Source organism: Episyrphus balteatus, chromosome 4 (genome assembly GCF_945859705.1).
Source record: "Episyrphus balteatus chromosome 4, idEpiBalt1.1, whole genome shotgun sequence".
Lineage (NCBI taxonomy): Eukaryota > Metazoa > Arthropoda > Insecta > Diptera > Syrphidae > Episyrphus > Episyrphus balteatus.
The window spans coordinates 1482298-1509486 of record NC_079137.1 but is presented as its reverse complement, the minus strand read 5'-3'; the positions used below and the strand labels follow the sequence as shown (position 1 = coordinate 1509486).

Sequence of the window (27189 nt, the reverse complement as noted above, 5' to 3'; positions counted from 1 at the left end):
AAATTCATTTTCGGAACGGAGACTTCGTAGACGGTTAAAACAAGCTGGAGAGATTTATTTGACTAAAATTCTAGTTAACTCTCCAATAAATTTTTTTAACAAGTAACCAATCAGAAACCTAAAGCTTGACTAACTTATAAGTCCCTTCCCTTTTTGAACGTGATTACCCATTGTTTACCGTTTGACAGATGTGTGATGAGTATTAGCAAAAATGTCAAAAATTAAACTTCTGATCTAATTTAATGAACAATAGATTCGTTGGGACTGGTTAAACGCTCTGAACCAAAAGTCACGTAATTTTGTATGAAATCTGGCCAATCAAAGCCTCTAAAAATTCAGGACCTAAGTTCAAGTAGTTTTCGTTGAACCCGGGGATTGTCAAAGAAAAAGTTATCGAAAACTTGACGAAATGTAAGAATTCACTGATCAATATTTCGAAATTGATTCGTTTACGATTCCGAAACTTACCTTTATGGTACTTAAATCCCAAGAAAAACGGCCTTAATCATATAAATGGAGGTCACTTTATAGTTATCCATTTTTTTTTTCTTCTCAACAAATAAAAATAATACACAAGTCACATGTAGGTATGATGTGATGTGAGTGACTAATTGACCAGATAATTACAGAAAATAGAAGAAAAAAAATATAACAATTCCAAATTGATTAGTAGGTTCGAATTCGAATTAATAACCAATAGTGTTGTGTAATAATAAAAATAAAATTACTCTGTTCAAAGGTTAAAACTATTGTTACAAGTCTTGACACCTATATATCAATGAATATAAGTTGTTTTTGAATAGATCTTGAGACTTGAGAGTATTCAGAAAAAAGGGCGTTTTTTTTTTCTTTAAATTTAATCAAAAGCTCGCACACTTTTATTGATAATTATGATAATCAATAAGAAAAAGATAAAATAAAAATAAATAAAAACCTTAATGAGATTGAATTCAGAAAAAATAAATATATTTTGGTGGTCAAGAGTTATTTTAGCCTTGAGATGGCGGCCTGCATAGCATTTATTTATGTATCTTTTCGTTGCCTATTAATAGCTGCTATCAATTTTTGTTTACCTCTCTTTTTTTTCCAATATCAAAGTGAATACAAAAATGCAGACACTTTAATGCTGGTTTGAAGCTGGTTTTTATTTTGTTTGCTTCTCATATTGAAATTAATGACAATCGATAATTTCTCTGCCATCTGCATTGTATTTTATACAGTGGTTGTTTAAAGAAAATTTACTGTCTTCATTAAGTTAAGCTTTTTGTCGTTTTCTTATTTTTTTTTTAAATACGTTCCACAATCAATCAGTTGAGAAAAACTGATTTTGAAGCTCAAAACATGCAAATGAAGTGGAAGAAGGGAAGAATTGAATAAAACAAACCAATATAAATCGGTTTTCAAGTTTTAAATGTCAAAATCGTTGAAGTTTTAAAGCAAAGTAATTCATTCCACATTCTGAAGTGCGATTGAAGAAAATCTGTTTGTACTGAATAGTTTTGCATTTATCTATTGCAATAAAACTCCAAGAATAAAAATGCACTGGTTTTTCGAAACGAATTGTGGAACGTATTCACTTTTACATCTAATGCTACTGCTTGTACCACGTGAAATGAAAAACAAAAAATACGTTCCACAATATCTTATGTCCCATTTAATCTTTTTTGAAAGCGAAAAACTAAAAGTAGCCCTAAAAAACTCAAATGGAATATGTGGAACGTAAGACACAAGAATCCATATTATAACTTTATTTCCTATTACAAAAATTCTGAGATGTGTTATATAATTTTAATTTCACTTCGAAACTGTTTTTTGAAAATTTCTCCCATTCCCAAGTTAATAAAAATAATATAAAATAAGACGAAATTGTCAACATTACTTCAATTACAAGTGTATTAATTGAATATCAAATCCAAAAATGCTATGACTTTGGTAATTATTTTTCATATATCAGAGAATGTGCAAAAAAATTAAACCAACAAATAAATTCGCTATTGCATCTTTATGATTGCAAAACTCTTGAACACAAAGATGCAGTAGAATTGCACGGAAAAAATGTATAAAATCAGTTGGTGTGCGGTGGAAGAATTAATTGCAATAAACTTCGATCAATTTTATTTGAGAATGGATTTATTGGAAGAGTTGTGTTGGCAGATCGCAAATTGTTACTCCAAGGTACACACATGAGACTGGCTAAAGTCTTAAGACTTACATAAGTTTGTTGAATATGATTTTTTATTTTTTATTTTAAGTAAAGCCAGAATGCTGGAAATTAGTCATTTTTAATAAGTTGTCAAGTTTTACAGGAATACAAATTGTGTTTACTTTATTCAGAGTCGTACTAGTTTTTGTTGGGCCTCACGTGTAATAAATGCGATAGACTGTCACGCTACGGGTTTTGGGTTCAAATCTAGCCTCCACCACCTAGACATTTTTGTTCAAGGATTCTACCATTTGCGAGGAATTTGACAAAACCTCCAATATTACAAGTCGTTTCCGCTTAAACGGTTCGACTCGGTAGAAATTCGTAGTTCCCTTCCATTCTTGCAAAACATTAATAGACACACAAGAATATTTGATAGTTGTAAGTCACAAGGCCTTGGCCCTTCTTATAGTCATTCCCAAAATTGATTTATCTCAACTTGACCAATCCCCAAAATTACAGATCAATAAAATAGTAATTTGTTTGAAAAGACGGTTGGGGACCTACAGTCAAATGTAGGCCCTCTGATTCAACATCATTGACTTTCAAGCTAAAGTCAACTTGAAAGTGTCGATGATGTCAAAATATCAAATCAATTCTGCCTTTTCCCTATAAAAATCACATCACAAAAACTTGACCCCACTTATCAATCTTTACACTCTTTCAGAAAATTTGTCGAAATCAAACAAAAATGACCCCAATGAATCTCAGTCTACCCTATTCCAGCATCATATTTATAACTTTCTCCTGCGAACATCATCCATATTATTAACTGTGCTGGGGCGATAAAGTTGTGATTTTAAAAATTACTCGCCTCATACACCATCATGTTCTTCTTGATACATAAATCTATTGCCACTACCACCACAGTGGACCACTATTATTATTATTATAAATTTTTTTGAACATACATTTCTCATCATCATGGCCCGTCATCATCATCATAATCATCATCATCGTCTTGGTCGTCGTCATATCGTCAAAAATATGTCAGCTACATTTAATATTGAATATTACGGAAGTTCCTCCTCCATGATGTCTATCGAAAGCATTTTGGAGCAAAATAGTTTTTCGACGAGGCATATGGTCGTCGAACTATTAGGAGTTGACGTGGTGTGGTGGACCCGGCATTTAGTTGTGTGTTTTTTTTTTTTTTATTTGTTTGTTTTTGTACGCCAACCATCAAGCTTCATGAAATGCCCCATGTTGATTGCAATCAAAATATTGCGTAAGAACACTCATCCTAGCTTGTGTACGCGATCGCTCAGTAGGTCTGTATTTATAAAGATTGGTGAACTCGTTGCGAGGGAAGATAAATAATATCTCTCTCGCTGGAACCGATCGATGCAATAATATGTGCCTCTGGCATGCATTTTCTACTTTAAAATAAAAACAACAACGCAAAAAAAAAAGAACATTTTATGGAAAAGAAGTGTAGAAAAATTTTAATGGAAGCGCCAAATTGTATAGGAAGAATATAATAACACTACATAATTACTTGGTGTTCTAATTAATTTACAGCTAAATTGATGTTCTATTTAAATAAATATTTCAATACAAAGTTTTTTTTAGAGTCACACGATTCTTTTATAGAATGTAGCTTGAATGAGAGGTAGATTTTACATGCAATAGTGCGAAGAATTGCATGTCTCACTCAACACTGAACTCTTCCTCATAGAACCTTTCCTTTTGATACAAGAGGTGAAACTAAAAAAACTTAGATTTCGTATAGAGATATTGCAATTAATAACCAGTGAAAACTTAAAAAGAAGATTTTGAACTCTTTTAGGACATAAATTCCAGTTTCGACAGCATTAATACTTTTGGAGAGGAGTAGTTAATACTTTCAATGAGACTTGGGTATACAAGTTAAATAATATTAAATAATTTGTTCAACTTTTCATCAAGTTGAAGAATTTAGAAACAAAAATCGAAAAATTTGAATTAATCTCCAATTTATTAGGTACTCACGTTAAAATAATAGTCTTTTTTTCAAGCTTTCCTGTAAGTTTCTCACTGGAGTTGAACGTTCTTGAATTAATACATATGTATATTCCATTGGAAGCCGGTTTTTCGTTCCCTTTTAGCTTAAAACTCGTTACTTTTTCGTCAAGTAGAACGGCGAAAAGTCGAAGAAATTTCTGAGAATTTTTCTTATATAAATTGGTTCCGGTTCACGCTGGCGGTACAAAGTTTTGCAGAACCATTTCGTTCGCAGATGGCCGGGTTCAGCACGTCAACTTAAGTTCTGAATTTTTAAGGGTTGATTATTTGTCAAAAAAGTTACATTAAGGTGACTTTTGGGTCTGACCAATCAGAGCCTCTAAAAATTCAGAACAGTTTTGGTGGCCTGCGTTGAACCCTACCAATAACTTCACATTTGTTCAACAAGACCATACAAATTATTCACTTATTTCAGTTAAAGCGTCTCATCCATAAATAACCCAATTCGCATTTGATTCGCTACATTCGTTCATTATCTGATACATATACACTACGCATCTCCTTAAACAAATCCATTGTTGAGTTTTGATGATGATTTAAGAATCATACAATTCCTACGTTATACAATCGGTCTTCATGAACCATTGTTCGTTCTTTACTTGATTTTTACCTCTCAATGGCCTATTCCTTAGAACCTTCCTTAGAATGAATTTTTAATCTTCTTCCGCTATGGAAATCGTCTTTGATTTATTAACGTTAAGTCTCGTCGACTCCTTTCAAGTTTTGTTGCTCAAACAAAACAAATCTTTTTCGTTATTAGAATGAATAAGGCTATAAAACTGCATACTCACATTTTGGTTATACCTCCACTCCCAAAATTTTCTGTGGGCTCTTAGACTATTCGGGGGTAAATGTCGAATGTTAATTGTTTCGACTTCAAAGTATTCACTCTTTGCTTCAAGCTTTGCCTCAAAAGCTAGAGGCCATCCTAAGTTTTTTTTCAACTTTATCAGAGTCCTTAAAATTCCTTGTTCTGAACCCGAAAGATATTAGAGCGTACAATATTAAAAAAAGGAGTAATAAGTTATAGGTAGGTTACTTTTTAGTTATTCGAAAACTCGAAATTTCAATAATTCCACTCAACCGTTAGGCTTTGTTTTATTAGAAGTTAAATGATTTATCACAAACTATAAACAAATTCAAATAAATAACAATTTCTTTCTTTTTTCTCGTTAACAGTCCCAATTTAATGATGATTCCCACTCAGTTGCTGCTGGTGAACAAGTATGGTTGGTGCATCGTGGTGGCTTCTGCGCTGCCATCAAATTACCTCAACAAAAAGATCCATCCATCGATCATCATCACAAAATTATCGTTCAACTTATGCACAATGGCGAAGAGCTAACCGTCGACGAAGATGATATTGAAAAATCAAATCCAACCTCATTGGATTTGGTTGAGGACATCTGTCAGCTAAAACATCTCAACGAGGCGTCTGTTTTGCATTGTTTACGTCAAAGATACGCCAGTAATTTAATTCATACTAAAGCTGGTCCCATATTAATGGTAGTCAATCCAATGGCACCACTTTCTTTATATTCAGAAAAGGTATGATCATCGTCATCGTCGCCTTCTAATATTCAATTCTTTTTCTTTATCCCTATTCGATCTCTGTGTTCTTTTCAGGTAGTGTCCATGTTCCGTGGATGCAAAACAGAGGATATGCCTCCACATGTTTATTCTTTAGCACAAACCGCCTACAGGACAATGCTAGAGACACGTCGCGATCAAAGTTTGATATTCATGGGAAGATCTGGTTCTGGAAAAACAACAAGTTTCAAACATGCTTTATATTATTTGGCATTAGCTGCTGGTAAGTGTACAAGTGGGTTGAGGGTTTTTTTTTTGTAAATTTGTTTAGGTTGTTATAGATTGGGCGGTCAGGATATTGTCTTTTGGGTGGGATAATAACACCAACCGATATGATGACTCATATCCTCTTAGATGATGATGCATTCTATCCTCAAATGACCCCTATTTTCTTTTATCAATTTGCAGGTTCTTGTAATAAACTACTCACTGCCGAAAAAGTAAATGCCATTAATACAATTCTCGAAGCCTTTGGCAACACTAAAACTAGTCTCAACTCGAATGCCACACGATTCACTCAGATATTAAGTCTTGACTTTGATCAAAGTGGACAGATTGCATCCGCATCGGTTCAGGTAAATGATTTTTAATAACTCCCTCTCTTTGCACACAAATTCAATGTGACAACTTTTCCATTGTTCATATTTTTCTGCGTAGGTTTTATTACCAGAACGTCAAAGAGCAGGCAGGCGTTACATGAACGAACATAGTTTTCATATTATGACCAGACTTTTAGCTGGAGCTGAAGGTCAATTGCAAAAAGAACTTTACTTGGAAAATATTTCATCAGAAGATAATCATCCGTTTGTGTCGTTGTCACAAAAACTTGAAGATCGTCATCGTGCTGCATCGGAATTCACACGAACAGCATCGGCTTTTGATACTTTGAATATCGATCCAATAGCTGTTAAGGGGATTTGGACGATATTGGCATCGATTTATCATTTGGGCATTGCTGGAGTTACCAAACGTAAGTAGAGCTTTTACCTTCCCAGATTTAAACTAATGTACATTTTCTTCATTTTCAGTTGGATCAGGTCCTACAGCTCGAATACAGTTTGCCAATCCATCGGCAGCCCGAAAAGCTTCGGCTCTTCTCGGAATTTCCTTTGAGGATCTCCAAGCCGCTGCATTTGCTCTCAATACCCAAGGTGGTTCTAGTCCAGCTAAGTCTCCAAATGACAGCACTGACATTGCTTGGGAGAGTTTGGAGGGTTTGGTGGTTGGTCTGTATGCCGAGGCTATGTCAGCTGTATCGGCTTTGATTAACAAATCAATTTGCACATCAACTCACACAATTGCATCGATTTTGTTAGTTGATACACCAGGATTTCAGAATCCGGCCAGTTGTGGAGTTCAAACAGGAGCTTCACTGTCTGACTTGCGTCACAATTACCTGCAGGAGCGACTGCAATTACTCTTCCATCATATGACTCTGGTTGCTCCAAGAGATCGTTATGCTCAAGAACTCGTTGAAATAGATACCGAAGGTCTACCAGAGTCTCATCCTGGTCCATTGGTATCTCTCATTGACAAAGCTCCCCAGAATCATGTTGTTCGAACATCGCAGAGAGATTTACGTGAGCAAGATCGTCGGGGATTACTTTGGTTACTTGACGAAGAGTCTATGTATCCTAATTCAAATGATGACAGTTTCCTAGAGAGACTATTCTCTCACTATGGCGACCGGGAACATCAACATCTCATTCGAAAAGCCAGTGGTATGAAACAATTCATACTTCAACATTTGCAAGGGACAAATCCAGTTTTGTACAGTGCCCATGGATGGCTTAAGCATAGTCGAGAGCATCCATCGATTCGAAATGCTGTTTCGTTACTTCAAGACAGTTCCAAAGATGAAATCAATCGATTGTATGTTGGGTCATTAACTCGAGGCAATGGAATGGTATTCTGTGGCTCGATAGTCGGTCTGGAAGGTACACAGTCGTTGAGAAGAGTTTCGAGTATTCGACGATCGTTCACATCGGCAGGTGTAAAAAGGAATTCGGTAATGTTACAAATGAAATTCACTGTCGATGGAGTCATTGACACATTGAGACGCACTGGAACACATTTTGTCCATTGCTATTTGCTGCAACATAATGCTGGTTTGAATTCTAATTCAACGGCAAGTTCGCCTATAAATTCATTACAGAATTCCTCCGAAGAGATGGTTAATGTTCCTTTGTTAAGAAGTCAAGTAAGTTTGAAAAAAAAAAAAAAAAATATCAAATCTTGAAGAGAAATTAATGACTTTTTCTTTCAATTTAAGATTCGTGGCTCACAATTATTAGAAGCAGCACGTTTGCATCGATTGGGCTTCCCCGAATCAGTTCCTTTAAATGAATTTGTACGTCGATTTGGTTTACTTGGTGATGTTTCAATGTCAAAAGATGTTACTGTGGAACAGATATTGATGGCAAATGAAATTGACCCATCTACATATAGAATCGGGCCTAGTCAGGTAAGTGATTTAATTTTTGTATTATTTTATATTTTGACTTAAAAAAAAAACGAACCAACGAATACGGTTTTATATGGAATTCGAGACAAATTAGTGTATAAAACGTTGCATAGTGTTAGGCTATAAACACACTTAAAAGTATGCAATTTTGATTGATCAACATTTCTTAAAGGTGTTTGTCTTCACTAAATATGGTGTGTGTTTATAATAAGTTTTTATTTTCTATTGTGAATGAACGTTGTATTTAAATTTAAAGTTATATCTGTTGGGTTTTCAATATGCGAGGATGCAGTCTTTAGTGAAGGCATTAGAATCAATCGTAATAAGGCAAAAGGACCAAAATGAAGACCTGGGAAGAAATTCCTCTGCAAAGATTAAATTTAAAATTTTAAAAACTTTCTTTCTTTTTCCTACTTTTCGGAGGTTTTTGTTGGCAGTCAAATTTTAAACATGAATTTCGCGCGGTTGAATCCGTTCCAACATCAATTGCCATAGTATATATAGATAGTAAGCTATTCTGAAGATGATCTGCGGTTGTTGCTTTTTTTTCACCGACGTGTTTGAGGTTAGTCGTTTTGGGGTTGGAAAAAGTTACGGCCTCATTTTCTTACAACGAATGACTTATTTGATTAAAAGCTTCAGTGCTGTTTAGTAGGAAACAAATATTATAAACATAGTTCAAATAATTTGGGATATCATTGGGAAGCAAGACTCGTGCAAGCGAAAATCTTCTTGAAAATCATTTCAACCGCGTCTTTTAAATGAAAACGGAAAACGTAAAAAATAAGAAATTTTTACAATTCGTTCAAACAAGTTTTTACTTTATGAGCCCTGAAGAAGTTTATCGACCACTATGCAATTAAATTTTGAGCTTCTTGACAGTATACTCGATAATGCATTTTTAAAATTTCGCTAAATGAAGGGTTTGGAAAAGCCAAAGAGAACATTTGTAAACCTCATATTGTTTGGACATTCCTCAGGGAAAATTATACCAATTTTGATTAAAAACGGCTCATTAGTTATTGAGCTTTTGTTTAGTTAGCAAGTGAATAAGAGAGATAAAATGAGTTTATGTATAAAATTTATTTTCTAGATGAGATAATGTAGGACAACAACAGAGGAATTACTCTAGACTCCCATTATCTTCAGATTGTTGCAATTATTTTTGCTTGTTTCAGTTTCTTCTACAAAAATTGTGCGTAACACGAATATGATTCAGTTTTGAAGAATTTTCAACGGAAACCACATTTATGATTGAATCATTATGAATCAGTTCCAAGTTATCTGTGTATTTTTAAATTTTTCATTACATCTCTCAACCACAGAAGACACTAAAAATGTTCTTCTCGTGTTCTTAGAAACAATTCTTTATCTCCATTATTAAGAACACTTCTTTCATAAATATTGTATTTTTATCCAGCAAACAATTATTTTCTTCTCCAGTAGAAAAGAAACTCTACTAAGTGGACATTGACATAGTTGGAGCCATTCTTTCAGATCTTTATCGATTCAAAAAATGTATTCAAGTATCACCTCCTTTTTTTTTTTTTTTATTTCATGATTATTGTTACAATTCATTTTATTCTTAATTGATTTCGAATTTAATTGATTTCATTAAAACAAAAATAAGTATCAACTTCAAATGACACACTCCGAGGTGACCGACGACAGTAAGTTAGTAATTAAGATCGAAACACGCTCAAAGCTCCAATTACTAAAGTCAACAGCTTGAAAATAATTATATTTCATCGCTTCATCACTTCTTGAAGCTAAAGTGAAACCGTTAATTTGTATTGTTTTTGGTTTCAAAAATTCCCTAATGGGATCGAATAGATGTTGTCGTGTTTTTCAGTCGTTTAACTGAGGGGAAAGGTGTGTGTAACTGAATCTACTCATCGGATAATTGAAACGATAACACGAAATATAGTTTATGACCCTACGGTGGTAGCTAAATCGGTAGCAAAAATCTATCTCAACTTTCGCTGTTTGTAAGACTTGAGGCCGCCACGGGCGCGACACAAGTCAATAAGGTGTCGTAGCCTCTAAATGGTCGCTCGCTGGGTTTTTATTGTTTTTTCGTTTGTTTGCATTTTGCAAACTGCTGCAAATGCGCCAAACGACAAGACGACAACACAATGAAAAGATGCGAACAGACAGACAGAAAATCTAACAATACTTTGTGAGCCGCCGGTTTATTCAAAGAGATAAACAACAATTTGAGAGAGATACAAATTTTTGTGTTTTGTGTGATTTTGTTTGTCTCGAGTGTGTTTGGTGGAGAAGAAGAAGACGACGCCGCTGTTGGCGACGACGACGAAGACCATGACTACTATCAGATTGGATGAATCTTTCTATCTGTTAGTTTAAAAAAAATAATGTGTGGAAATGTGTCTTAGCTAAAATCCTGTATGAATGGAGGAATTTTCGAGGAAAAATTTTAACTCTCAGAGAAAAATACCTTTCAACTTGTTGGTATTGTTGTTGTTGTTAGTTTTGAAAGAAGGTGAAATTTTAAAGTTAAGCTTCTTTTTCATATATCCAATAAATTAAAATCACAATTAGACCTTTTAGCACAAAGAGTAAAAGAGATACTTTCTTTTACTGAGTTTGGGTGTTGTTGTTTAAGTTGCTTAGCTACTAAAGGTATCTACATTTTTTAGATTTTTTATTCCATTCATGTTCTGAATGTTTAATTTTTTTTATTTTTGTTTGCTTGTTTAGTAGATAGTTGAGCTGCAGGTGGACAAATATTTTTTGTTGTGCAGATTTTATTATTCAGTGAGGAGTTTTCTTTCATCATTGCTTTGGAATGAATAGAAAAAAAAAAATAATAATAATAATGAATGGGTGGGCGACATGGAAAAGACAAAAAAAGAATTGATTACTGTTTGTTTTAGTTCAATGAACTTAGATTTTCTTTAAAACTCTGTTTTTTTCTGGTTATTTGTTTTGGCTATTGGCAAATCAGCTGCAACGTTTGGGTAAAGGAGTTTTTTGTTTGTTAGTTAGGAATAGAATTGTCTATTTAAGTTTTTGTTTTGCTGAGTAACGACCAGAATATCGTTTCGTTTCGACATGAATATTGTAAATATGAGTCCCTCTTCGTCTTCATTAATTGAAAAGGGTGCATGGAACCAAAGCCTTTTATGCAAATGTCTCGAAGACAGTTTGTTGAGAAAAAACATTTCCTTTGAAAATTTCGTTCTTCTGATTTAATATTTAAAGTAAAAAGCTAGGCATTACAAACTAAACCAATTTTGAAGAGGTCCAGTGTTTTTTTTAACTGAGCTCAACTCTGTACAACTCACCTCAGCCAACTCATTTACGTTCATCTTATCCCAAATAAGAAATGCTTGTATAGGAATACCTTTTCTTGATTTAAAATAAAATGTATGTGCTGGTGAGATGCTTATTTGTTTGTGTCGTAGTCACATTGTTACAAAATAAAGTTTTTGGGATTAAATTTAATTGTTAAAATTTCTTTTTGATGATTTTTAGATTATTTTCAACAAATTTTATTTGTTGCAGGTACATAATAAGCTATACATCCAAGTTGAGTTATCTGTAATTTTCCCGTATTCGATTTTCTAGGGTAGCAAGGGGGTGAATTGGTGAGTTCTCCGTTGGGTGTTTATTTTGTGTGGAATGTATGCACAGATATTAGGTCATATGCAAAAAAATGAGCTTAAGCTCTTTCTCACTTCTCAGTGGACAGATGAGATTTCAATAAAATGAGATCGACCTCAAGAAAATGTGAGAAAAGAGCTTAAGCTCATTTTTTCTGCATACGAGCCATTGTGTATGAGCATGTACAATGTACATCCCTGTTCAGGGATAATTACCTTCTATGCTTTTCTATCTTTTGTTGCAATTACCGGTGAAGATATTAAGTCGACCTAATGGAAATTGATAAAGGAAACCAGATGATGGTGTTGTACATCACCTTGCCATATAATTAGGCCCAAACGAAGAAATACATCCTTTTGGTTTATGTTGCTTGCTATTTAAATATTTTGTCGAAATGCTCGGAGAATTACCAGACTGGTCCAATTCTTCATTTTTATTTCATTGAGGAATAACGTGATACTCTTAATTTTAGTCAGAAAGCTGAGCATTAAACGATTAAAATGGCTGAGACATGTTGCGCTAACAATTTATTGAAGACACTTGGTCCCGTTGTGTCTGCCACGGCAGACCAGAGTAGAGGCAAAATGCATTATTGCTTTCAATAGAAAAATGGACGATATTGAATGATACAAAGTATTAAACAAAATGAATAGAAATTAATTAAACCACACCCCCCATTTCTGTATTTTCTTGAATATTAATTTTATTTTTCATGCGGAAAGTATAACAAAATCAATCACCATTAAACGGAAACTATCATCAAACAACAACAAAAATAAATATTATAGATCGTAGACTTACCACAAAAAAAAAAAATAATTTTGCAATATTTAATCACAATTATCATATTATCGGTTAATTGCTTTGCGAGCAAACTGCACAGCTCATGACTTGGAGACTTTCCAGTCCTTTCCGATATTGATGGAAAATCCAGTTGTTAATGTTGTTGATGTTTAGCAAAAATTAAAAACAACCCATCCTACATTATCATCCTCAAGCCTTCAACTTTGTGCGCCTACATGCATTATAGACGTGTCCTGATGTGTGTGGTTAAAATTTGAACCAGCAAAGCTAAAGAAAAAAAAAAAAAATCCAATCTTAGATAAATTTCCGTTGCCATTGCCAATATGGATGAAACCTAATCAACTAGTAAAACTTGATTGAATGTGAATCTATTATAATAAAAACAAAAAAAAAGAAGCTAAAAAAGATTGTATAAGACTTTAGTACTGATTCTTCTTTTAAAAAGTGTGGATATGACCATGTTAACTGACCATCATCAACTCTCTGATGCTTAACTTTATTACAAGATTCTTCATGATTTTTGCCCTGAGGACAACTACACAACTGGATTCCATTTATCCAAGTAAGTTGTACAGCTACTATAGCCACTTGTTTCAAAGATCACCAAAGAAGAAGAAAAAAGAAGAAAAAGTACATAGTACTAGTTGGTTGGTATCGGGTATGGTACTTTTTCTTTGCTCCTTCATTTATTTACTTTTTTAATTTATTGCTATTTTTTTTTAAACATCTTTGGTGATGTTAAATGATCATCATGTTCAGAAGATATAGAAGAGTGAAAGTAATTAAATGAGAAAAACAAGTTTTTTCTTCACTTCGTTGAAGATTTCCATTGGTTTTGGTAAAAAAAAAAAATAGATTTGATTTTTTCTAGGAGGGGAATAGTGATTTAGTTATCAGTTTTGATCATCAAATGTTAGAATCATTTCATTAGTGAAGTAATGATAGCAGTGAGTAATTTATAGTTTGTACTTTCGTACTCGTTTCTTGATACCCCTGTATTCTTTGGAAGAGATGTTTTTCAATGATGGCAAAATCACTTTGTAAAGGTTATTCAGCAAACTTTTTCATTTATTCGAGTCATATAAAATCTTTCAGTTTACATCGCCGAATGATAACTCAAGTTGCTGAATAGACAAATTTTTCAGTAAAGTCATACAAAACCAAACGCTGAATAGCGCTTCAGTTTATCGCTCCAGATGGGTCGTTATTAAGGGTTTAGTAAAATTTCATTAAGATTTCCACCATCTCCATATTGTGGAAAATATTTCAAATAATACTAGATTTTCACTGCTGAATAGCGCTGAATGACTCAAAACAGCTGTACAAAAATCTTGTGTATACGAAAATTCACAGTAGGCATAAAAGTAATTAAAAATCTTTAAATTAATAACGCTGAATATGGCTGAATTGAAAAGGTGTGAGTTTTTTTTACATTTACAAATCTAAGCAGACAATTTTGGCAGTTCAGTTCTACAAAACATATCTGTTTATATAGGTTAAAACTTCTGGAAAATATTTCAAGTTGCTGAATGACAATAAAGTTGTTAAAATAGAGTTTTTGGATACAAAAAATTAAAATATATAAGTCGCGAAATACTTTAACGCTGAATAGCGCTGAATTGCAAAGGACTGGGTCTCTTACATCTTTCTTAAAATGATTATGGTGGGAATCCAATTCTGTCGAAGCTATTTAATTACATCGCTGAAAAGTGCTCATTAGGAATAAATTCAAATTATTAACAGTGCTGAATAGTGCTGAATGGATGTAAAAAGATATTGATACAAATTTAATGGATAGAAAACAAATTTTCATAACCAATCAGCAAGAAATGGTTTAGTTTGAAAAGCTGAATAACTGTAAATGGTGGTAAATGGAAGTTTTAGACAACAGGGCATTGAATAAATATATTTGTCAACTTTTTTAAAAGAATTTATCATCTGAATAGCTTAATAACACTGAAGCTGAATAATAATCCGGGCATTTTTGAACGCTAATGGTAGCCATTTCTTATCCATTCGACCAACTAGACGTAAAGATAATAATTTACAAACTTAAGTCATAGAAAATCACTTTGGCAGCTTAACTATTTACACTAAGCAACTTTTTATATCTCTTTAATATTGAAGTGGCTTTCATTACATCTCAAAACCCCGTAATCCTGGTTGCTCACTTAATACCTCATATCGATGTCATAACTCATTTTAAAACATCCTTCAATTCGAAAAAAAAAAGAATTAAAACAAGTTCCAAAGCAATAAAATGCATGTACCTGTTCAATGAGATTCCATTTTTGTTTTTTACATCCAAATCCCAAGATTGATGGAATACCCATTCATTCATCCATCTCCATCTTCCATGAACAACAAAACAATGGGTCACTTGAGGCACGTACCAAGTAAAAATATTATCCACCACCATTACCAGCACATACCACCTTTTTCAGAATTTTGTAAAAGAAAGTTTAACCCATTGCGCGAGGTTGTTGTTCCACCAAAGACGAGAGGATTCCAAACGACAAGTTAAAAAAAAAATAAAATTAATAAAAAGAGACTCCACATTGATGACACGTCCCATAACATTGTACAAGACGACACAAACCAAAAAAAAAAAAAACAGAGGAATCTTTTGGTCAATGCGTCGCGTCTCTTATAGTCAATTTTGTACCCGCTCCGGCGCAAAACGTGCGCACTCGCACTTTCACTTTCCATCAAAAAGGAATTGGGTGGTTTAAGGCGATGTTGTGCTGCTTGTTGAAGACGACGACGACGCTGACGACGTAATACAAGCCTAACCGATAAGACTCTATACTTGTCTCGGGGAAGTGTCCCGCATTTTTTTTTATTTATATTTTTGGAGTATGGTGGACTTGTCAAACTGGCAAAAATGCATTCATCTTGACAGGTGAAAAGTTACTTATCAGCTGACGGCCATCGGCAGACGTGCCTCATCATAATCTTTGTAGTCCCTTACTTTATTCCACACAAGACACTTTCATTTGTATATACACAAATGCGGAAAACTCTCAAGTTTCTACTTCGGCCATAAAAAAAGGTCTTAATTCATCAAATTGACATTTATTTGAAAAGATGTTTTATGGCAGGTAACCTCCTCACAAAGGCAGTATTTCGCACTTTTTCTCCCCAAATAAAATAAATTGCACGACTGGGGTCGCACGTACTTGCTCTTATGCTTAAAGTAACTATAATGTTAAAGCTTTTTATTCAAGAAATTTAAAATTCGATATTTTGAAGAAATTTCATAAGTAGTATAAAAAAATTAAATCTGTTTTTATAATAAATAAAACTCCGTTTTAAAATATCTTAAAAAAAAAAACAAATATGCCATTTTATTTCTCGTATAAAAAAGTATTTTTAGAAAAAAAATTTTGAAAATTGTAGGAGCCGTTTTTTAAAAAAATAATTTTTTATATATAAAATTTTTTTAACATTTTTCAAAAAAAAAGTTGGTATGCCATTTTGAAGAAATAATTAATTTACACATAAAAACTAAATTTCAAAATTTTTCATTGATCCGTTTTCAAAAAATTGATTTTTCAAAAAAAAATTTTGAAATATTTTTTAAAAAACCAAAAATGCGTTTTTTGAAAATTTTCTAAAATTTTAATATTATCTTTACTAACACACTTTTGTATAAAAATTTTCATTTAAATCGGGTTAATTTTGTACGAGATATTCAGAAACGAAAAAAACCGTTCTATGACAGGTACCGTTAATAACGGTACAAAAAATATTTTTTTTATTTAAAAAGTTGGCCCTTATGTGTAGTATTACACACAAAAATTTTAATCAAAATCGTTAGAGCCGTTTTTGAAAAAAATTAACTTTTCTATTTCCGTTATATGGCAGGTACCGTTAGTTTTGGTCATAAAAAAAAAATTTCAATTTCCCCTCTAGGGAATCACCAAAAACTGTTAACTACCAAGTTTGAAGAAAATCACTTCACTCGTTTAGGCTGCAGCTCCAGATAGAGACAGACGGACAGACAGACAGACAGACAGACAGACAGACAGACAGACAGAATTGCCGGACCCACTTTTTTGGCATTCTCCATCATCGTAATGTCATGTAAAATTGTTATCTCGAGTTCGATTTTTTTTACGAATCCTAAACTTGCCCTATAGTACCTATATCGCAAGTAAAAAAAAAATTTATGCCCATCATGCAACATCCAATCAATAAAAATGTGCAACTGTGTTTCCCTAAATGCGGTAATAAAATTTTAACTATATTCGGTTTGTGTTTGGTCGGGACGGGACGGTTTTGTTGGATGGTTGCACATCTCTTGAAGGCCTGTCAGAGATTAACTAGTTACAACTAGGGAAAGTGAAGTGAAAAATCTTCAACTTGTTGTGTCGGTTAACCCACTGAAAGTGGGTATTTCGGAAATGTATTTACTTTGGATGTTTTTTTTATTATGCAAACTGTAAATATTGAATCAATGGACCATAATAGGCGGCTTAGATACCGGAAGTCTTTTGATCAGAAACTTTTTTGAAGCTGGTTGTCATTGGCAAATTATTACCTTTTCAGCACTGCAAAGCAGACATTCTTGGCAAGCTTTGTTCCCAAGAAATCTCTATCCAAAGTTTGATTTTATTCAGGATTTTTTATCCATACAACCAGACCATACTGAATAAATTATGAAAAAAAAATGTCTTCTTTACTACCTAAGCGATAGTGACACGTCTCACATATTTTCATGATGAATTAGCCAACTGACAAATATTTGTCGTCCCCAGTTAAAAAGGAAATGATAATTTACAGTCTATATGGAGGCATTATTCAAAATCAGTAGACAAAAAAGTCATTCGACGCATTTAAAGTGCAAATTTGACAAAATTTACATACGCGTGTGTCTGTTTAGTCTCTTTGTCTGTTTATGTAGTTGGAGAAACATTCCACCACGCCCAACTTCCAAAGCTATTAGTATAACTTTACACCAGACAATGTGACAAACATTCAAAATTTTAACTGTCAGTTATTTGATTTGAGTGTCAATCAAAAGCTATGGGCATTATTATAGGCATGTTTTATAACGACACATTGTTCGATTCAAAATTTTAATTTTCATTTCATCAAACTGCAACAATAACAAACAAAGTTAAATTTATGCTTACAAAAAAAAAATGTTTAATGTCTGTGCAATTTAGGTATACGACGACGACGAGTGACATCCACCCTCAAAACTTATTTGAATAATTTATTCGAAATGTGTTCCGACTCTTGAATGATTACATACATTATATTGTGATGAGGATATTATGTTTTATTTTATTTTTATTTATCTACCGGCGAGCCAACATAAATTATTTCACAAATCGATTATCATGAATTCAAAGGAATCATAATTAGTTAAAGCATTTTTTGTATCCATGCTGCATGTGGAATGTAAATTTTTAAAGTTTAGATATTGTTTGCGTTTATTTCATGAAGTTTATTTGATCAGCTATACCAACATTTTATGGATTTAAAGTTTAAACTTTAACGGTCACTGTGGTGTATGTGTAACCTTTTTTTCTAAAAAAAAAACTGAACGATTTTTTGGTAGTTAGTTATCAAAATTTGTTTTCTATCAAATTAATTTTTATAAACATTGATTTTAGAAACATTCAGCGCTATTCAGCACTGAAAATCAAAACGATTTTAATTATTTCCCACCAATGGGGACTTTTAGCGTCCTTTTTCGGAAAATTTTAACAATGTTTATGGCTATTCAGCATTTGCAAAAATTTATTTTCTTTTCAACACATTTTTATAAACATCTTTTTACAACCATTCATGCTATTCAGCACTGAAAATTAAAACAATTTTATTTATTTCCCGTCAATGAGCACTTTTTATCCATGGAATTAAATTACTTCTACAGAACTAGATTGCCAATATTTTCTGTTTTAATTTGACCATTTCCATAATGATGTGAGAGTCCCAGTTCTATGCAATTCAGCGCTAGTCAGCGTTGTTAGTTTAAAAATCTTTCGTGACTTATTTACTTTAATATTTTATCAACAAATTCTATTTTAACAACTATTGAGAGTCATTCAGCGCTAGTCGGCATTAAAAATTTAAATAATTTTAAATTAAATACATATAAACATTGGGCACATTTCTCCGATGAAAACTATAACTTGTGCAGAGTTTCACTATACCTCTAATGTCTGCCTAAATGTTCTGCTTAACTATCTTACATACAGAACGTATTCAGCAGTTCGTATTCGGCATTATTACAAATCTCTATTTTCGATAAAACAGTTCAAAATCATTCAGCACAAAAGTAATTCCAACTTTTTTTTATATGAAAACATAACGACTTCCAAAAGACTTGATTTGAAAATGATTTCTACAACTTCTTATTAAAACAAAATACCCTTATAAGCAATTCAGTACGATTCAGCATTAAAACAAATAATAATTTCACATTTTTACTACCTTTTAGCACCTTTCAGTAATGAGAACTAAAATATAAATATACGCACCGTAGATACGTTGATAACTATGCTAAAAGATTCACTTTCTAACTTTTTTTTTTAAGGCGTTTGGCGTTATTCAGCACTTAAAAATAAGAAACAATTCAACTTTTTGGCGAAACTTACTATCGTTCAAAGATTAAAAACTAAATTTTTGCAATAGTTGGTTACCTTCAAATTATACACAAACCTTTCTCTCACCTATCTGTTGTGCGTCAACACAATTCAGCGCAATACAAACTGAACGATTTTTTTCAATTTATTACCAATCATAACTTTTCTATATTTTCTATAACCCAGTAATATAAGAAAAGGCGAAAAACATTTTGAAAGAAGCTCTTCATATGTTCCCTCATAACGTTTAAAGCACTTATCATAATTTGACAAATGAGGTATCGTTGGAAGCGCCTTGCTCGTTCGCTGGTTAAAGACTATATAAGGTCACATTAAATTGAATATTGGACCCTCTATAGGCAAAAGTCATAAACTAAACACATTTGAAAAAATTAAAGTAAAGTTGTGGGTTGTAAATTTTTAAATTTCACAAAAAAGTTTTACAATTGATTTTGTCTGGGAACGGAAATGCTTATGTCTGCTTTTTATTAATATATTGTCAGAACCACCCCTCTATTTTTTTGCTGTTTAACAATCTTTTTCACAATAATAACCATAATATTTCCACCTCACGATTATCTTTACAATTACAATAGCCCTCGTTGATACCCGCACAATACACACATAATTCTTGATGGTTTTCTTTGAAAAAGCATCATCGTCCACTTCTTTAAGATATATTTTCCACAAAAAAAAAAGAAGACGGTGCAAAAGAAGAAGATACTCCTGCCTCGGGGTCTGGAGCTGAAGGAAGAAAGATATTTTTTTTTACGCTTAGCTACTTTGCATCCAAGATTTTCATTGTATGCCAATTACTTACTATTTTTCCTCCCTGATTGTTGCTGTTGTAGTGTTTTTTTTTTTTTTTTTTTTTTTCTTAACACGAAGATGAAAAAACAATTGCGTTTTTCTTTTCAATTGCTTACAGCAGCTAGCTCACATGGCTTGAACGAACAATAAACGTGCAAACCAGCGCGTCGTCTTTGGCGAGGATCGATTTCTCATGTGAAAACGTTGTCGTCGTCGGTTGACGTTGTCGTTGGTGTTTCGTATATGTGACAGTTTATCTATACGTTTGCGCCTCTTATGGCAGAGATTAGAGACTATGCAACCTTAGATCTAGATACAAATCCCTGATGCCCCGATGATACAGATACACAGATAGCTGCTGATGCCCCTACAAGATCCTTTGCTGCTCTGTTGCAGCTGGAGATGGAAGTGGTAGGTTACATCGAGGCGATGACGATGACTATGACGACGACGCCGACACCATCTATTGTCTCGCGCTAGCATTGTCACTTAAATGAGACACATTTACCCTAGCGTGTGATCCAACAAAATAACAAAAAAAAAGATACATTTCATCTCTTGAGTGTGACGCTCCAGATTTGTTGTTGTTGTTGATATCGTCTGTTGATTTTTATCGTCTTCGTACGTCTCCCATAGAAATTGGCAAACAACTTGAAGAAATGGTTTTTCTGCTGATCATCCGATCCCCACTTCCAGAATTGGTGCTGCTTCCTTCCACATATCGCAATCTGGCATTCGTTTTATTTATTTTTTACGGTCAAGTTCAGGTTAGGAGCACGAACGACAACCACCATCACAACGCCGGATAAGATATTTTTCTCGTTATTTCGTTTCGTTTCGATTTGATTTGTATCTGTTTTTTTTTGTTTGTTTTTGTTTTGGAATCTTTTAAATCTATTGATGGAGAGCTTGTAAAACGTGCGTGTGATTCGCTTTCCATTTCATTAAATAAAAAAATAAATAAAAAAAAATAATCAACAAGATGCGGTTTATCCGATGCATCTCATCGTTTTCCTCCTTCTCTTCCTTCTCCTGGCAAAAGATACATTATTTAATTTGTTTTATTGGAATTTTCTTTTCTTTTGTGTTGTGTTTTGGTTTTTATTGAAAATCGATACTATTTTTACTTGAATAGAAACGAAACAAGTGCATGTTTTTTATTTTTTTTTTTTTTATATTTATAGTTTGTAGTTTTATTGTCGGAAAATTAACAAAAAAAAAAAATAGAAAAAAAACTTGCAAAATAAATAAACAAAAATAAAACAAACAAAATGAAAATATTTGATTATAAATAAGAAATGTGGATATTGATTTTATTGTGCTATGCATTTTTAATATATTATTATGTGAGTATCTATAAGATAATTTGTTACATTTCGAACAGTTTTGTATTAATGGTATTTTTTTCCTTGAAAAATTTGACTGCTTGACTGAAAAAAAATATTTGAAAAAAAATAGTTATTTCAATCCATTGATCTTGTTACTAAACTGGAAAATTATTAAAAAAAACTCATCTTTCAGAGCACTTCACACTTGTCCTACCCGTGACATTTATAACTCAATTTTTTTTATATTCAGACAATCTTTTAAAGAAAAAAATTGAAATAGATTGGTTCCACCCGTAACAATCCTGTCTAGATTCAAAAATGTCTAGTCAACAAATTGTACGTTAATTTTTTTCTTAATTTTGTGCAATTATTTGTAGAACTTGCAAGAAAAACAATGAAATCATTGTAGAAGTGTCCCAACCGTAACGATTAAATGACCCATAGGTCAATATTTCCAAACAGCAATTTTTTACCAACAAAAAATAAAACATTTTTTGCCTACAATGTTCAAATGGTTAAAACTATCGAAATACTGTGTGTAAAACTTGTAGATTATCTACAAAACGTGTTTCTTTCAAAATCATTCATTTGAGATATTTGAGCTTGAACAGTTTTAATGATTTTTTTTGTTTCACCAAAAGACAAATTTTTGCACCTTTTGTTGTCTCATTTTTGACATTCTTTTGAAGCCACTAAAGAATGCGGGTTTTCCACGAAAAATTACATTTTGAGAGTTTTTAAACCCATTTGAATTGACTACGTCCTTTACAACTCTCCACTCTAGTGATCACTTATCAATGGGCCAATAACTCTCGAATAAGCAAAACGCTTCCAGCGATACCTCATTTGCCAAATTACGACCATTAATTAAGAAGTTATGATGGAACATTATGAACATAAATTCAAATGTACCTATTTTTCTTGAATGATTTTCGCATGAATGATTTTGAAACTATTTCTCACTCACAAGGAGCTCAACGTTGCCTTTAATTTGAGACCAAAATTGTCCCTGTACATTCCGGGGTCGTTTAAGATTTTTGTTTGCGAAAATCCTATATTTTACCTTATTAAAATGTTGATGTCACGATATCTAGTAACTGATCGTTGTACCGAAAAAAAAGTTGGTTAAAAGTTAGAGTTAAAAAACCCTTGTATTTGTAAGTTGTTTGGTCCTTTAATTTTGTCCACAAGTTTATAATAATTCGTACAAACTTCTGAACTGAAAATGGTTTCAAGTTTGTGATAAAAAAGTTTATAAAAAAGTTCGATTTGATATCATTTAAACATCGTTGTCATTATTATTTTGTCCATTGCTGAAACCGTTGGAAATTTGTTCTACTCTACTGGAAAGTTCTTATTTACACTTTTCAATACACTCAAAACATAATTTTGTCAAAGTTGAACGTGATTAGAAAAATACTTTAAATATTCAAACTAAAACCTGCAGAAATAAGTTCAGACACCTGTTAGATCAATAAAAAATCTCGTGTCTTCTACCAATAAAAAAACTTGCATATAAAATAAATACGTGCCAAATGGTCGTTCTATTCTATTTTGATTTTTACATATATAGCTTCGATAAAAACAAATGGGTCAGTTACCACGTTAAAATTAAATAATTTTGGCCAGAACTATTTACGGAACAATTTATTAGGTTATCACTCCTTATTTTTTGACCTGTTTATTTATATTAACAAGTTAATAGTCAATTAACAGCTAGTTAAGTGTTTCTTTTTTTAGAATTTGTTATTTTTTTTTTCTGTTGTAAGTTATTGAACTTGATCTACAATTTTGGAAAGAGTGTATAGCCTGAATATTAATTTAGGTTCTGGAAAAAAAGTCTTGAGTCCGATAATTTAAGCTTTCTTCTTCTCTTATAAGGGTTCATATTTATGTAATTATTTAATGTAGACTTTTCGAAACATTGTTTTAATGCATTTTTCCATTTCCCACGAGCTAAATACCGAAACAAAAAACAACTACAATCAAATCAAATTAATTTAATTTAATAGCATTTGTTGGCAGTTTAAGCCTTAAATAACCCACGATTATCCAACACTCAAAAGTGGTTACTGGATTGTATGTAATTTTTTCTTTTAACTTCGATAAAGTGCAGGCCTTCCTTCAATTTTTATTTTTTTCCCTTGAGGGGAAGTTTTAACGGAATTCCGTCTTAACCAATTTATAATCGATATTATTAAAGAATAATTGACTTTCTCCAAAGCTGATATGTTGACGACGACGAACGATGACGATCGACGACGTCGTCGGCTATTTTGTACACAGCAAAGAGGCCATAATGGTTGTTGGCTATTTTGACTTGCTACTACATCAGCTTTATGTTTGTTGCTTTGTTGCATATTCAATGTACCATGAAATGATGCATATACTCGATTCGTACCTATGTGGGCTATGCCTATATGCATAATGCATGTGGATAATAATAATTCACCTCGCACTTGTAACGGCTTTGTGTTGTTGTTTTTTTTTTTCTTCATTTTTAATAATTGTAGTTGTTGTTGTTGCAAGTTGCTGGTAAACTTTTGCAACATTCATCTTCAACATTGTACGATTTAAGACCTCTAATAACCACTTTTTGAGAGATAAACATATTATTTTATTTAAATACAAGCTGTCTGGGTGTCATATAAGAGATTTTTTGATTTTAAATTTTACACGATTACACCCTCTGGGGCATCAGCAAAGTAGGATCCAAAATATGTATGTATGATGATATGCAGCCAACTTGTTGTGAAAAAGAGGTGACAATTTAATCATACATTGTAAAGTGTTGGCAGGTACGACTGCAACAAATTAAATTTTATTTTAAACTATGGTTAAACACGGTTGTACCACTGTTAACTCGCCACGGGTCGTTTGAACGCGACACTACTCGAAGTGTCTTGCACTCCAAATTTTTTGATGCAGAAATGTTCCTTGGGGTCTAAATAGAAAGAAAAAAGCTTTTTTAAAATCTTCTATCGAGCTATTTTTTATAATTACATTTGTAGCGGTTTCTTAAAGAACTAAATTTCTTCTTTTAAAATCCGTTTAAATCTTTTTAATATCTCTTTTCCTCTCTGAAAAATTTTAAGTTGAATTCAACATGTTTGGTGCATATTCTCTATGCAAAAAATATTATGTTCGTTTGGAAATTTAGTTCTTAAAGAAACCGCTACAAATTTAATTATAAAAAATTATCACGCAAAAGGACATAACCTCAAAAACTGTTAAAAAAGGGTATTTTTGATTTTCTTACTTAAAAACTTGATGTGATGGAATTTTTTTGACTTTGGATTCGAGTTCAGCATACGAAAAACCATTAGAAAAGTATACCTTGACTTCTAAAAAAAAAAATTTTTGATTAGTGAAATCGAATAGGGCAGAAAAAATAAACGGACTTAGATTCTGAAGATCTAAAAATGACACCAATTTGATTGAAACGCGGTTAAAAAGAGTCATATTTCTTCTAAAAATAGAGCCATTATTTGAGTTTCTACCATTATTATTAACAGAGTTATTAACAAAACCGTGAATGAAAGTGCGTAAAAGTACGTTTTTTCATAACTAATTAAGCTCGGAAAAAACGAATAGCTCGATAGAAGACTTTAAAAAAGCTTTTTTCTTTCTATTTAGACCCCAAGGAACATTTATGCATTTGGAGTGCAAGACACTTCGAGTAGTGTCGCGTTCAAACGACCCGTGTCGCTTTAATGCTGTTTTCTGCGTTGAAATCAATTGATGTTCTAATAAAATCGCGAATTAGGTACTTCGAAAAATTCCGAAGAACTCTGATATTTGTTCGGTTCTTTTTTTTTTCATGACACCAGGTTAATTTTAACTAGTTAGCAACTTTACTCTTCAAAATCACTGTTTACAACATAATCACGGATCTTTTGTATCCTCCTAAGTTTATTGCCCCGAACAATCTTTTAAATAGGCTTTAATCTCAAAGGTGTTGACTTGGAAAAACTTGCAAATATTCCAAAACTTCCATGAAAGTAATTTTAATAAAATATTTATCTCTCAACTGCATCTCAAGTACCTACTTTCCCTATTTCATACAAAAAAAAAATCCAAAACCCAAATCAAAATCACTTGTCAAACTTATAGCTCATGAAATGAATACGTAATGGAAAATCAAGCCCAAGAAAAGATGTGAAGCCTAGACCTTGGCCTTCAGTTTAAAGAAAACAAATCAAAATAAGAAAAAAACTGAAAATAAATCACGAACGTGATGATTATTCATCAAAAAACGAAAAAAAAAAAAAAAACATAAAATACATCCGAATGTGCAAATTTGATTTTTTTTTTCTTTCTTTTTTTTTTTTTTTGTTGCACCTCATAGTTTACAGACTTTCGCAGTAACATAATAATTCAATCTTCATCACAATAAAAAAGGAGAGAATTATAATCAAGTGAAAGCCCATTTTTGTGGATAAATTGTTTTGACAGTTGATGGCAAGTATAAGATCGGAACCATCACTCTAGCAAGCTATAGCATTGGTGCTAGTTACTCTTTATTCATGCCAATCACTCACATGTGATTATAAGCTTGTAAAAATTGCGCGCACTTGTCTCTTGCTACAACGCGCAATTATTTATTTTTCCATGCAACCAACAGACCAACAAAACGAACAAACGAATGAGCAAAAAAATGCGGTTTCCCTAATCTTATTCATTTGATCATCAACATCATCTACATCCTATCGCATCAATCCATCAATCCCCAATCCTTTCGCTTTTGCAGCTGCTTTTGTTTTCTTCAAATGTTGAAGAACGCAAGGAGTCAAATTATGTATCTTTTTTTTTTTGCAGCAAAATCATCATCATTTTTACATTAGCCTTGTTCTTGGTCTGGATTCTGAAGATTTCATTGTTAAAGCCGATGAATAAGACCAAGGGCAAAAGCACATCAACGAAATTGTAGATCCTACTCAGGTGTCTCTTGGCTACTTTTCGTGTTCTGGCTATCGATTTTGTAAGAAGCTGTGCGTGTCTTGAGTTTAGTTTTTTTTTTTTTTTTTGATGCACTTGATGCCTTTGCACCATCTTTCTACTTTGATGATATTAATCACTTTTGTCTTGATATTGCTTTTTATTATTTCTTTTTTTGATTTTAAATTGACCACCATAAGCGATTCAGGTGTGCGTACAGAGAGAATGATGGTGGTTTTGTAGATTTTATGCGAGTAGAACTTGAAGTCCTTGAAATAATCTAAGAATAAGTTTAAAACAGGGTTGGTTTGAAGCTAGACTCGTACTTTGTGAGGAGTTTTAAATTAATGGACTTGATTATTTCTGCAGGTAGAATGGAAGAAGTGTGCCTATATCGGGAAAGAAATCAATGTTCGAATGCGAAGACAGTTATCAGTTTTTTAAAATCTATCTCATTTTTTTTTTTTACTTTTCAAGTTGAAATAAATAAGTTTTGGTGTCTATCCCGTTAGCAGTCACCCACCAACACCTAAAAAAATATACCAACAATGTATACCGAAATAAAAATCGCAAAAGTGCGACACCTTTAAAGAGATATCCTTCATTTTTTCCGGTGTTATAAATACTGTAACTCGTGATCTTATCGAATTGGGATTTTCCTGATTTATGGAAATTATTCTTAACTTTTTTGGATAAACCCTGTGATTTCACTTTGATTTTACATAAGCAAGTAAATTAATCCGAATAATCTATGATCTACCAAAGAAACAGTGAATTTGACGGAGAAAATGGTGATTTTTGCGAAGTAATCTAATACTTCTT

General features: G+C 32.6%; 1 protein-coding gene across 3 annotated transcripts in view; it reads left to right on the top strand.

Moving 5' to 3' along the window:
* LOC129917785 (unconventional myosin-XVIIIa) overlaps positions 1 to 27189 on the top strand; it is a 154438-nt gene that overhangs the window by 70769 nt on the left and 56480 nt on the right. For all 3 annotated transcript variants that reach the window (XM_055997931.1, XM_055997928.1, XM_055997930.1), the window contains 6 exons: positions 5387 to 5755; positions 5834 to 6020; positions 6206 to 6372; positions 6455 to 6767; positions 6826 to 7997; positions 8070 to 8261. In XM_055997931.1, coding sequence (XP_055853906.1) covers positions 5387 to 5755; positions 5834 to 6020; positions 6206 to 6372; positions 6455 to 6767; positions 6826 to 7997; positions 8070 to 8261 — 2400 coding nt within the window. The remainder of the gene's footprint in view (positions 1 to 5386; positions 5756 to 5833; positions 6021 to 6205; positions 6373 to 6454; positions 6768 to 6825; positions 7998 to 8069; positions 8262 to 27189) is intronic.